The sequence below is a fragment of the Cherax quadricarinatus genome, chromosome 76, assembly GCF_038502225.1.
Source record: "Cherax quadricarinatus isolate ZL_2023a chromosome 76, ASM3850222v1, whole genome shotgun sequence".
Classification (NCBI taxonomy): domain Eukaryota; kingdom Metazoa; phylum Arthropoda; class Malacostraca; order Decapoda; family Parastacidae; genus Cherax; species Cherax quadricarinatus.
The window spans coordinates 18,561,816-18,575,199 of record NC_091367.1 but is presented as its reverse complement, the minus strand read 5'-3'; the positions used below and the strand labels follow the sequence as shown (position 1 = coordinate 18,575,199).

General features: G+C 43.2%; 1 protein-coding gene across 1 annotated transcript in view; it reads right to left on the bottom strand.

Annotated features, from left to right (window-relative positions):
- Positions 1-13,384, bottom strand: part of LOC138854975 (zinc metalloproteinase nas-13-like) — a 138,317-nt gene that overhangs the window by 106,034 nt on the left and 18,899 nt on the right. Inside the window, exon 4 of the mRNA XM_070101340.1 lies at positions 3,703-3,820. Coding sequence (XP_069957441.1) covers positions 3,703-3,820 — 118 coding nt within the window. The remainder of the gene's footprint in view (positions 1-3,702; positions 3,821-13,384) is intronic.

Here is a 13,384-nt window from a genome sequence, read left to right as displayed (position 1 = left end):
GTCAGGTGTATGATGTTACGACTCCTAGATGTTTCGCCCAGTCGTCTCTGCCACGACTCGCTCCACGACTCGCTCCACGCTCGCCACAGTGACAGCCCAGCGACAGTACCAGTCGAGAAGTGTCCTGAGTCGCTTGCCAGAAGTCCTGCCCAGTTGCCGAGTATTGACGACGCCTCACTCGAGGGCACCAGCATGTCGTGGCCCAGGTTGAGTGAAACCTGCAGTGACTCCTACGATGACTGCTTCACCATTCTAGAAGAGACCGTAACCTGTTAAGTCACAGCTCAGCCGCAGCGATGTCTCCTGTGTTGCAGTATCTGTCCAGACGCAGGAAGGCATGCAGTGATGCCCATCAACGCTCACTGCCTTTGACCACGATGTTTAGCACACCCACATGTTTTTTTCTTCTCTCCGTGTAGGAAGTTTTTTTTTTCCATGTCCATATGTATATATATATGTTTTATTTTGTGTTCTGTGCCTACGAGAGAGAGACTGAGTTTTTTTTACCACCAGTATTGTCTCGTCGGGACGACGCGCGGTAGGTGGCCGAGTGTATGTAGACAGCCTGTACTATCTGTACAGGCAGCCTATGCTGTCTGCCAGCTTAGTTCATATTTCGCGCCACTCAGGTGCTGCCCTAGGGCCTGCCCAGGTCTGTGGGACACTGGTCCCACACTCTCTCTCAGCAGCCTAGCAGCAAGACACGAGGCCTACTAGCTCTCCCTCGTGGGCATGGCCCTACCCGGGCCATGGGCACAACACACAAGCCTGTGTACCCACCACTACATTACAAATAAAATAAGAAGCCTCCAAAGACGTATCATTTACTCCCCGCTATCAGCAGTACACCAAATAATTCTCGTTATACCAGTATGCCAGCGATTGTATAGCACCAGTAAGCCAGCGATTGTATAGCACCAGTTAACCAGCGATTGTATAGTACCAGTAAGCCAGCGATTGTATAGTACCAGTAAGCAGCAATTGTATAGCACTGGTAAGCCAGCAATTATATAGCACTAAGCCAGCGATTGTATAGCACTAGTAAGCCAGCGATTGTATAGCACTAGTAAGCCAGCGATTGTGTAGCACCAGTAAGCCAGCGATTGTATAGCACCAGTAAGCCAGCGATTGTATAGCACCAGTAAGCCAGCGATTGTATAGCACCAGTAAGCCAGCGATTATATAGCACTAGTAAGCCAGCGATTATATAGCACTAGTAAGCGAACAATTAAATTGCACCAGTAAGCCAGTGATTGTATAGCACCAGTAAGCCAGCGATTGTATAGCACCAGTAAGCCAGCGATTGTATAGCACCAGTAAGCCAGCGATTGTATAGCACCAGTAAGCCAGCGATTGTATAGCACCAGTAAGCCAGCGATTGTATAGCACTAGTCAGCCAGCGATTGTATAGCACCAGTAAGCCAGCGATTCTATAGTACCAGTAAGCCAGCGATTGTATAGCACCAGTAAGCCAGCGATTGTATAGCACTAGTAAGACAACAATTATATTGCACCAGTAAGCCAGCGATTGTATAGCACCAGTAAGCCAGCGATTGTATAGCTCCAGTAAGCCAGCGATTATATAGCACTAGTAAGCCAACAATTGCACCAGTAAGCCAGCGATTTTATAGCACCAGTAAGCCAGCGATTATATAGCACCAATAAGCCAGCGAATTTGTAGCATCAGTAAGCCAGCGATTATATAGCACCAGTAAGCCAGTGATTATATTACCCGTCTGGAGTTTTGAGACTTTGATCGCGGGTTCTAACCCCATCCGTGGTATGGTTTGCTTGCAATTGTGTCATTACGATTTCGTGAGTCATTGCACCATTAAGCCAGCGATTATATTGCACCAGTAAACCAGCGGGTAAGAAGTACCAGTAAACCAGCGGGTAAGAAGTACCAGTAAACCAGCGGGTAAGAAGTACCAGTAAACCAGCGGGTAAGAAGTACCAGTAAACCAGCGGGTAAGAAGTACCAGTAAACCAGCGGGTAAGAAGTACCAGTAAACCAGCGGGTAAGAAGTACCAGTAAACCAGCGGGTAAGAAGTACCAGTAAACCAGCGGGTAAGAAGTACCAGTAAACCAGCGGGTAAGAAGTACCAGTAAACCAGCGGGTAAGAAGTACCAGTAAACCAGCGGGTAAGAAGTACCAGTAAACCAGCGGGTAAGAAGTACCAGTAAACCAGCGGGTAAGAAGTACCAGTAAACCAGTGGGTAAGAAGTACCAGTAAACCAGCGGGTAAGAAGTACCAGTAAACCAGCGGGTAAGAAGTACCAGTAAACCAGCGGGTAAGAAGTACCAGTAAACCAGCGGGTAAGAAGTACCAGTAAACCAGCGGGTACCAGTAAACCAGCGGGTAAGAAGTACCAGTAAACCAGCGGGTAAGAAGTACCAGTAAACCAGCGGGTAAGAAGTACCAGTAAACCAGCGGGTAAGAAGTACCAGTAAACCAGCGGGTAAGAAGTACCAGTAAACCAGCGGGTAAGAAGTACCAGTAAAACAACTGCTTCTCTACCGCTAACTGAAGCATCAGATAAAATCCCTTGTCAAGAGACACTTTAATTTTTAGTGCCCAGCAAAATACCAAGCATTTAATACCTTACATTAATAACAAATAAGCCGAAATATTACAAACTATATAGAAAGAGTAAACAGAAGCTGGACTAGGCGTTCGACCTCGGTCCGTAAATTGACAGTCGGACGCTGTACCGTCTCGGTTGTCGAACTGTTAATTTTCGGACCTCGGTCACCGCTTCGTCATCCTTGTGTTTATTCATTGACAATTTTTTATTATAACTTTAATATGTGTTTATATAAAAAAAAAAGAATAAGAATTATTGACACTAAAATTATGAGGTTTGAAGGCATTTTAATTGGTAAAATATTAAGGGAATAAAATTAGTTTTAAATTTCTATAAATTATTAAAGCAAATCTCAACCTGCCTTAAAAAAATTTAACCTAATATAACCTAAATTAAATCTAGCCTACAGTAAAATAATTTCTTACCATAACTTAACCAAACCTAACTGAATTTTTCATACGATTGTCAGACCTAACTGCAATTAACCTAAATTATCCTAATTATCCTAATTATCATCGCCTAAACCTAAGCAGCTAAATTAACATTACCTATCGTAAAGTAATCTAAGTTAACATCACTTAACCTAATCTAATTTAATGTAACGTTATTGCCTAACATGATCTAACCAAACCTAGTTAAATTTAATTAATACAGTTTAACTGAACAATGCTTAATTTAACCCTGCCTACCTTAGTTAATCTATTCTAGCATATCGTAACGTAATCTAACAAAATAAAGCCTAACTTAACATCATTTATCTAGTGTAACCCAACTTACCTTCCCAATACTGATCGAACGTAACCTAACCTAACGTAACCTAACGTAACCTAACGTAACGTAACGTAACATAACTTAACCTAACGTAACCTAACGTAACGTAACATAACCTAACGTAACCTAACCTAACGCAACCTAACCTAACGTAACCTTGCCAAACGTACCTAACGTAACATAACCTAATGTAACATAACGTAACCTAACATAAGCCCTCCCTGCCTTGTACTTTCACTCCTCCCTCTCACACCCTCCCTACATCGTACCTTCACTCCCTCTCCTCCCTCTCACACCCTACCTTATACCTTCACTCCCTCTCCTCCCTCTCACAGCTCACTTACCCATAACTTTTTAGAATATGAATATAATCTTTCTGAGTAGTACGAGGCACCAGCCTCACACATGTGTTCTTGTGGAAGTGATCAATAGCCATGGCGATGGTTCCTCTCTCCAGCATGTCTGAAAATACTAGATATATTCAGTACATAATATATGTGTGTCGGTGGCGCTGAGTGGGCATGAGATCACATATTATAAATACCTAAATATGAAAGTGAATTTTTCTAGGTCTTCTAGGTTTAACTTAGAAGGAATGATTGTGTTTTCAAAAAGAACTAATTTTTTTTCTGATATAAAGTAGGTTTGTTATGATTACGCTATATATCCCATGGGTAAGTGGAACAGAATTCTTCCTCCGTAAGCTATGCGTGTCGTAAGAGGCGACTAAAATGCCTGGAGCAAGGTGCTAGTAACCCTGGCTTGGTAGCTAAAGTTCTCGCTTCACACGCTGAGGGTCCGGGTTCAATTCCCGGCGAGGGTTGAAACACTGGGCGTGTTTCCTTACACCAGTTGTCTTTGTTTACCCACCAGTAAAATAGGTACCTGGGTGTTAGTCGGCTGGTGTGGGTCGCATCCTGGGACAAAAATGACCTAATTTGCCAGAAATGCTCAGCATATCAAGCGGCTTTCTATGTAGTAGTATGTCATTGATATCAGACCTGAATACCATGTAGTAAATAAAGATATTATTCTCCTGTATACAGTACTAAATGTTTCTTTTTAGGTCACCCTGCCTCTGTGGGACATGGCTGGTTTGTTGATATATATATATAGGTTGGTAGACAGCAACTCAGGGAGGTACTACCGTCTTGTCAAGTGAGTGTAAAAAGGGAACCTGTAACTGTTTTACATGATGGTAGGATTGCTGATGTCTTTTTTCTGTCTCATAAACACGCTGGATAACAGGGATATCTTGCTACTTCTACTTATACTTACGTCACACTACACAGGCATGCACATGCATACATATATACACACACAGAGTCTCGTCAGTGCGTGCGTGAGTCACGCCTTCCGTGCTCCGCGAATATAAGTGTTTTCGAGGGCTACCCAAGTGATCTGAAGGGTAGCTAAGTGTGTTAGGGTAGTGAACAATTCCTTGAAGCGATTTATAATCTGCCTGAGCCACATAAGTGTAGGGAGAGCCGCAATTTTGTAAGTGATCTAGAAAGTAAAACGTGGTGGCGCAGTCAGAGCGGGCAGGGCAGGCCACGTTGCCACGTGTCACCCAAGAAAGATAATAAAGTGAAACAATCGTGTGACCAGTGAGAGAAATACAGTGAATAGGGTACATTATATAAAGAGAAGAAATTGAAGTGGATCTATGCCAGGACGTCACATCGAGCTGGACAATCTACAGGCTGCTACAGCTGCATTGCAAGTACTGTATTCACCTATGAGTGATTGTATGGGTGTGGGGTTTCAGGTTCCAATTAACCGCCAAGCTGATTGTGAATGATCCAACTCTCATAGCATGATAAATAATAGGCACTCAAGTATTCAATAAGGAATAGCAATTGCTAATCCATTGAACAAGGCGAGTAAGCTACTATAAAGTAGGTGGCAGGACAAGCATAAAGGGCAACATTGTAAGTAGATGCAGGTCAAGTCCCAGGAGGGTGGGGGTCAGGTCACAAAAGGTTGTGGTCAGGCAAGAGAGCACTGAGACTCCACATTACACTCCAATGCACAATTCATCTTCTTTTCAGACACATAATAAACCCACACATTATTCCACACATAATTACACACACACACACATACAGACTCACACACACACTCCCCCCTTCCCCCACAAACCTCTCAATCCTTCCCCTGATCCCACCCCTCCCTCTTTCACCCTCCCCCTCCCCACCTATCCCTCCTCCCCCCTCTCCCTCTCCCATTCACCCACTTGCTTCTCCCTCCTTCCCACTCCCCATATTTCCCCCTAAATCCCCCTCCCCATCCCTCTCCCACATAGCCACAGTTCCTCCTCTACCTTCCCCCCCCCACACTCTGGCAAACACACTACTAACCTAACACACAGAATTACATAGGTTTCCCACTGTGAGGCAATCAAAATAAAACAAAAATGGGTTGCCAGAGAGCAGGAAGGAAAACCAAGGGACAGGAGGAGGAATCTGCAAAGGAAGATTGTGCAGCAGAGCTCATAAAAAGGGAACATGAATGGGAAAAGAAACTAGAAGAACTTAGCATGAGAATGGAAGAGAGGATAGATATGGAAAGCAGGAAGTGGGAGGTGCAAGTCAAAGCAGCAGAGGCTAGGATACAGAGTTTAGAAGAGGAACTGAAAAATCTGAAACAGCCTAAAGAACTAAAGAACATTTTGGGATTGACATCAGAGACTGCTACCTCAGTCACAAATAAGGGGACTGTAGGGAAAGAAGGAGCAAAACTGCACATAGAAGCTCTATCAGAGGAGACTGCAGTAAATGAAAGAGCTAAGCTATATGTGGAGGCCCTAACAGACCACAGCAGAGCCCAGGAAAAGCCGAGAAGGGAAAATGACAGGCCACTGAGCCCAAGTACATTAGCTAGTGAAAATGAAGAAAGGAAAGCTGCAATGGAGGAAATTAAATTGAATGAGTTGATACACAAGGATATGCAGTGAGAGAATGAAAGGGAGAGGTCAGTCTTTGTGTATGGGCTCTAGGAAGCTGAAGGGGAAACATATGAAGCAAGAAAAGAAGAGGAAAAAAAACAATTGAAAGCATCATAAAAGCAATAGGAGAAGACGACATGACCCAGCTGGAAAATTTTCGGAGAATAGGGGGGTTTGCAAAAAAAAAGAACCCGGCCAGTGAAAGTGACCTTCAAGGCAGAATCGACTCGGAACAGGATCCTGCAGGAGAAAGCGCAATTAAGGGACATGCCAGCATACAGGAAGGTGTATCTCGACCGCGACAGAACACAAGAAGAAAGGCAGAAACTGAGAGAGATGGTACAAAGGTGAAAGGAGGAAAGAGAGGGGACAGACAGGAGATCCTAGACCCAGGAAGAAGATCAAATACAGCCTCCCTCACAACTTCCTATAGAAGCCCCCCAACCAGGTCAACCCCAGTGCAACCAAACACTCTAAACCAAAACACCCATGCCATATCCAATGCCCCCACCAACTGCATTAAACTCCACCCCCACAGCAACCACCCATAGTTCCTTATCAGGTCTCCCACTTCCCCAACCCCAATATACCTCCCAGACCACAGTCTTAGAAAAGAAGTTGAAGGTGTGGTATACAAATGCAGATTGAATAACAAATAAGTATGAGGAGTGGCATGAAAGAATCAAGGAGACATCCCCAGACATAATAGCACTCACAGAAACAAAACTCACCAGAATAATAACAGATTCAATCTTTCCATTCAGATATCAAATTCTCAGGAAAGACACAGGGAGGAGAGGGGGAGGAGGAGTTGCACTGCTCATTAAAAACCAGTGGGGTTTTGAGAAAATGGAAGGAATGGATGGCACGGGCGAAAGGGACTACTTAGTAGGAACAATCCAGTCTGAGGGACATAAGGTGATAATTGCAGTAATGTACAACCCACCACAGAACTGCAGGAGGCCAAGAGAAGAATACGATGGGAGCAACAGAGCAATGGTCGACACACTAGCCGAGGTGGCCAGGAGAGCACACATGAGAAGAGCATAGTTACTGGTTATGGGTGATTTCAATCACAAGGAGATTGACTGGGAAAACCTGGAGCCCCATGGGGGTCCTGAAATATGGAGAGCCAAGATGATGGATGTGGTACTGGAAAACCTCATGCATCAACATGTTAGAGACACTACCAGAGAGAGAGGAGAGGATGAACCAGCAGGACTGGGCCTTGTATTCACCTTGAGTAGTTCGGACATCGAGGATATCATGTATGAAAGGCCCCTGGGAGCTAGTGATCATGTGGTTCTGTGCTACGACTGCATAGTTGAGCTTCAAGTGGAGAGAGTAGCAGGAATAGGTTGGGAAAACCAAATTACAAAAGGGGAAACTACTCAGGCATGAGGAACTTCCTGCAAGACATTCAGTGGGAGAGGGAACTGACAGGAAACCCAGTACAAGAAATTGACTATGTGGCAACAAAATGCAAGGAGGCAGAGGAGAGGTTTGTTCCCAAGGGAAACAGAAATAATGGGAAGAACAGAATGAGTCCTTGGTTCACCCAAAGGTGTAGGGAGGCAAAAACTAGGTGTACTAGAGAATGGAAAAGGTACAGAAGACAGAGAACTCAGGAAAATAAAGAGATTAGCCGAAGAGCCAGAAACAAATATGCACAGATAAGAAGGGAGGCTCAGCGACAATATGAAAATGACATAGCATCGAAAGTCAAGTCTGACCCGAAGCTGTTGCATAGCCACATCAGGAGGAAAACAACAGTCAAGGACCAGGTAATCAGATTGAGGAAGGGTGATGGGGAGTTCACAAGAAACGACCGAGAGGTATGTCAGGAGCTCAACACGAGATTTAAAGAAGTATTTACAGTGGAAACCAGTAGGATTCCAGGAAATCAGAACAGGGGGGTACACCAGCAAGTGCTGGATGAGGTACATATAACAAAGGAGGAGGTGAAGAAGCTGCTATGCGAACTTGACACCTCAAAGGCGGTGGGACCAGACAACATCTCTCTGTGGGTCCTTAAAGAGGGAGCAGAGATACTGTGTGTGCCATTAACAAAGATCTTCAACACATCAATTGAAACTGGGCAACTTCCTGAGGTATGGAAGATGGCAAATGTAGTCCCAATTTTTAAAAAGGGAGATAGACATGAGGCACTAAACTACAGACCTGTATCACTAACACATATAGTATGCAAAGTCATGGAGAAGATCATCAGGAGGAGAGTGGTGGAGCACCTGGAAAGAAACAAGTGTATAATTGACAACCAGCACGGTTTCAGGGAAGGAAAATCCTGTGTCACAAACCTACCGGAGTTTTATGACAAGGTGACACAGAGAGGGGTGGATCGACTGCATTTTTTTTGGACTGCAAGAAGGCCTTCGACACAGTTCCTCACAAGAGGTTACTGCAAAAGCTAGAGGGTCAGGCACACATAACAGGAAAGGCACTGCAATGGATCAGAGAATACCTGACAGGGAGGCAACAACGAGTCATGGTACGTGACGAGGTGTCAGAGTGGGCGCCTGTGACAAGCGGGGTTCCACAGGGGTCAGTCCTAGGACCTGTGCTGTTCTTGGTATATGTGAATGACATAACGGATGGGATAGACTCAGAAGTGTCCTTGTTTGCAGATGATGTGAAGTTAATGAGAAGAATAAAATCGGATGAGGATCAGGCAGGACTACAAAGAGACCTGGACAGGCTTCAAGCCTGGTCCAGCAACTGGCTCCTTGATTTTAACCCTGCCAAATGCAAAGTCATGAAGATTGGGGAAGGGCAAAGAAGACCGCAGACACAATATAGTTTAGATGGCGAAAGACTGCAAACCTCACTCAAGGAAAAAGATCTGGGGGCGAGTATAACACCAAACATATCTCCTGAGGCGCACATCAATCAGAGAACTGCTGCATACGGGCGCCTGGCAAACCTATGGATAGCATTCCGATACCTCAGTAAGGATTCGTTCAAGACTCTGTATACCATTTACGTCAGGCTCATACTGGAGTATGCAGCACCAGTTTGGAATCCACACCTAGTCAAGCACGTCAAGAAATTAGAGGAAGTGCAAAGGTTTGCAACAAGACTAGTCCCAGAGCTACGGGGATTGTCCTACGAAGAAAGGTTGAGGGAAATCGGCCTGACGACACTGGAGGACAGGAGGGTCAGGGGAGACATAACAACATATAAAATACTGCGCCGAATAGACAAGGTGGACAAAGACGGGATGTTCCAGAGAAGGGACACAGACACAAGAGGTCACAATTGGAAGTTGAAGACTCAGATGAATCAAAGGGATGTTAGGAAGTATTTCTTCAGTCATAGAGTAGTCAGGCCGTGGAATAGCCTAGAAAGTGAAGTAGTGGAGGCGGGAACCATACATAGTTTTAAGGCGAGGTATGATAAAGCTTATGGGAGAGGGAGAGAGAGGACCTAGTAGCAATCAGTGAAGAGGCGGGGCCAGGAGCTATGAATCGACCCCTGCAACCGCAAATAGGTGAGTACAAATAGGTGAGTACACATCTAGATTTTTTTACTTTTCTCGCAATTGCTCTTGTACTTTTTTGTTTCTTGTATTTTCCATGGGAAAATGGAAAAAGAATCTTTCGTCCGTAAGCCATGCGTGTCATATGAGGCGACTAAAATGTAAGTAAGTAAGTAAGTAAATTTATTCAGGTATACACAATACAGTTACATAGAATTATCATACATAGCAGCATATGTGTAGAGAACCTAGGATAACCCAAAAAAGTCAGACAGAGTGACTTATTTCCATTGGGGTCCTTTTACCTTATTATTATAATATAAAGGTTATAATATTTTCTTATTATTCTATAATGAAGATAACATCTTATTATCATACTAAAAAGACTATCTACTACACGAGGGTCATTAAGACTATCTACAATACGAGGGTCATTAAGACTATCTACTACCCGAGGGTCATTACGACTATCTACAATACGAGGGTCATTACTAGGGATAAGGTAAAATTTACACGTATTTTAGCTAAAAAATAGAAAATCATTCCCCTCCCTTTCTGTTGCTTCGTTCATCAGACACTTTTTGGCAGTCTTCTTGAACTGGTTCAAGCTATGACTGGCCTTGACATTTGTGGGTAGTCTGTTCCATTCCTTTATTGCTGTACAATAAAAGGTGTTTGAAGCCTGGCCACTGACTGTGGGTACTACAAAGTTGTGCTCTCTCCCCCTAGTACTATGATTGCTTTGGTTCCCAACCTTGACAAAATTGACAGCAAGATATTCTGGACACTGTTCGTGAGCAATTTTATAAACATGATTTAGCTTCAGTTGTTTTACTCTGTCTTCAACATTCAGCATATCCAACTGCTGTAATTCATCCTGGCCTACATGTTCTCTTGGTCCCAGCCCCAGGATGAATCTTACGATTTTGTTCTGGGTGATTTGCAGTCTATCTTTCAGTTTTTTTGTCAAGGCAGAGTACCAAGAAGAGCAAGCGTAATCCATATGGCATTGTATAAGGGCTAGACATAGGGTCCTGCGAGCCTCAGTAGGTAGACACCGTGCTTGTCTATACAGGAACTTCAGCCTGGCATTCGCTTTCTTTACTACACTGTTCCCTATCAATTCTCCTGACATGCATGGGTCAAAGGGGATTCCCAGATATTTAACTGATGAAACCAAAGTGATGGACTCCCCATTACACTGAACATTAAAATTATTTACCCTTCTCAGTTTATGTTTCGTTCCAAAGAGAATGGCTTCAGTTTTCCCTAGGTGTAATGATAGTTTGTTGTCTACTAACCATTTGCTGCAGGACTCCAGTTCCAGTGTTAAAACATTAGCAATATCTTGTGGGTCTTTACCTGTCACTAACAGAGCACTGTCATCTGCATACAGTAGGAGTTTGCACTTGACACTGATAGGCATATCATTGACATAACATAAGAATAGTAAGGGACCCAGAATACTACCTTGGGGAACTCCACATGTTATCGGCAGGGGTTCTGATTCTGTTTTGTTGATTTTGACTATTTGTCTCCTGTTGCTAAGGTAGGACTTAAACCAGTCTACAGAACCTATACCGATAGTTTGAAGTTTATTACATAATATATTGTGGTTGACAGTATCGAAGGCCTTTTGCAGGTCTAAGGTTACCATACCTATGAGGTTCCCTTTTGACATTTCAGTTCTCAGGTAATCCATCAGATTAATAAGGGAGGTATCGGTTGAGTAGGATCTTCTAAAGCCCGATTGATAGCTATGGAGAATGCTGTTGTCATTAAGGTACTTAACTACTTGAGAATACACCGCCCTCTCCAGAATTTTAGATATTATACTGAGTATACTAACAGGTCTATAGTTGCTTACATCAGACCTATTATTTTTCTTGAAGATAGGAGTAACTCTGGCCTCCTTGAACCCCTCTGGTACGGTATTAGTGGTGATTGATAGATTTATTATGTGAGCAATAGGGATTGACAGTTCAAAAGCACCATCTTTTAGGAACTTAGACGGGATGTTATCAGGGCCTGTGCTCTTAGTTGGGTTTAACCTGCTTAGTTCTTTTTGAATGAAGTCATGAGATACACTTACTAGTTGACAACTGTTTGGGGTTACCCCTTTATTGGTATAGTATGTTTGAAACTTATCAGAGTCTGTGTTAAAGGTATTTGATGCAGCTGGTAGTTTACTTACTAGTGTTGATGCAACAGATGTGTAGTAGGAATTAAAGCAATTTGCCACCTTAGATGTTTCGTGGCATACCTCATTATCGATAGTGAGTACTATGTTAGACCTATCTACTGGCTTATGGCTATACCCCAACTGTTTTAGTTGTTGCCAGAGCTTTCTGGGGTTATGCTTATATTCTTCAATTTTTGAGCAATAGTGCTTTGCCTTTGCTCCTTTTATAAGCCTCTGTACTCTGTTCCTCACCCTTTGGAATTCATTTAGTGCTGCAATATCCTGTCTGTTTGCTTTAAATCTTTTTAGCAGCTGGTCTCTGAATTTCATATTATCTAATATCTCAGTAGTCATCCAGGGTTCAGTTCTTCGTTTAATCCTAACCTCTTTAACTGGTGCAATATTATTAAGAATGGTAGTGAACATTGTTTTGAATTTTTCCCAGGCATCGTTTACGTCCGTGCAACTTGTTATCTCTGTCCAGTCACAATTGTGTAGCCTATTTACCAGTGTTTCTTTACTGTAGTTTCTAGTTGACCTCATTTTTATTGTCCTGTGTAGGCCTATCCTATCCCTAGTGATTTTCCTGGTGCAGTAAATGATGAAATGATCACTAAGACCTGTGGTAATGACGCCTGACTGACTAATGTTCTCAGCGCGGTTGCAAAGTATGTGGTCAATTAGGGTGGCTGAGAACTGTGTGATCCGGGTTGGTTTATTAATTAGTTGGGTGAAGCTATTTAATCCTAGAATTTGCTTATACCTTTTGCATAGCCCGTTATTTTGTTGCTGAAAACAGATATTGAAGTCGCCCAGTATTATTGTTTCGCAATTGCTTTCAACTCCGGACAAGACTCTGGAAAAGTCTTCTAAGAACTGGTCCTGGGTAGGAGGGCGGTAACTAGTTCCTACTAAGATGGGTTTGGTCTTGGGAAGCAGCACTTCAAACCATAGAATCTCCAGTTTATTGTTATTTAAATCAGGTCTTGGGTTGTAAGCTAAGTCATTTCTAATGTAGGCACATACTCCACCGCCCTTTCTGTTCCTATCTAAGCGTTTTATATTGTAACCATCTATTTTGACCTCGTCGTCAGTCACCGTATCATCCAACCAAGATTCAGAGATGGTTATAACTGCCGCCCTAATTTTGTTAGCTAGAATCCTAATCTCTGCCAATTTAGGAAGAAGTGATCTTGCATTGACATGAATAAAGTGAAGGCCTGTTTTCATAAAACAATCATAATCATCAATATATGGCAATGGGTCATTTGTATTAAAATTAGGTAAATCAATGTCATCACTGCTAAAGGGTAACTGTGCCAAAGTGCATTTGTTACACACAAAATGAATTCTGGCACCGTTGCTATAATTGTACATACATCCATCATGCACCCACCCCTT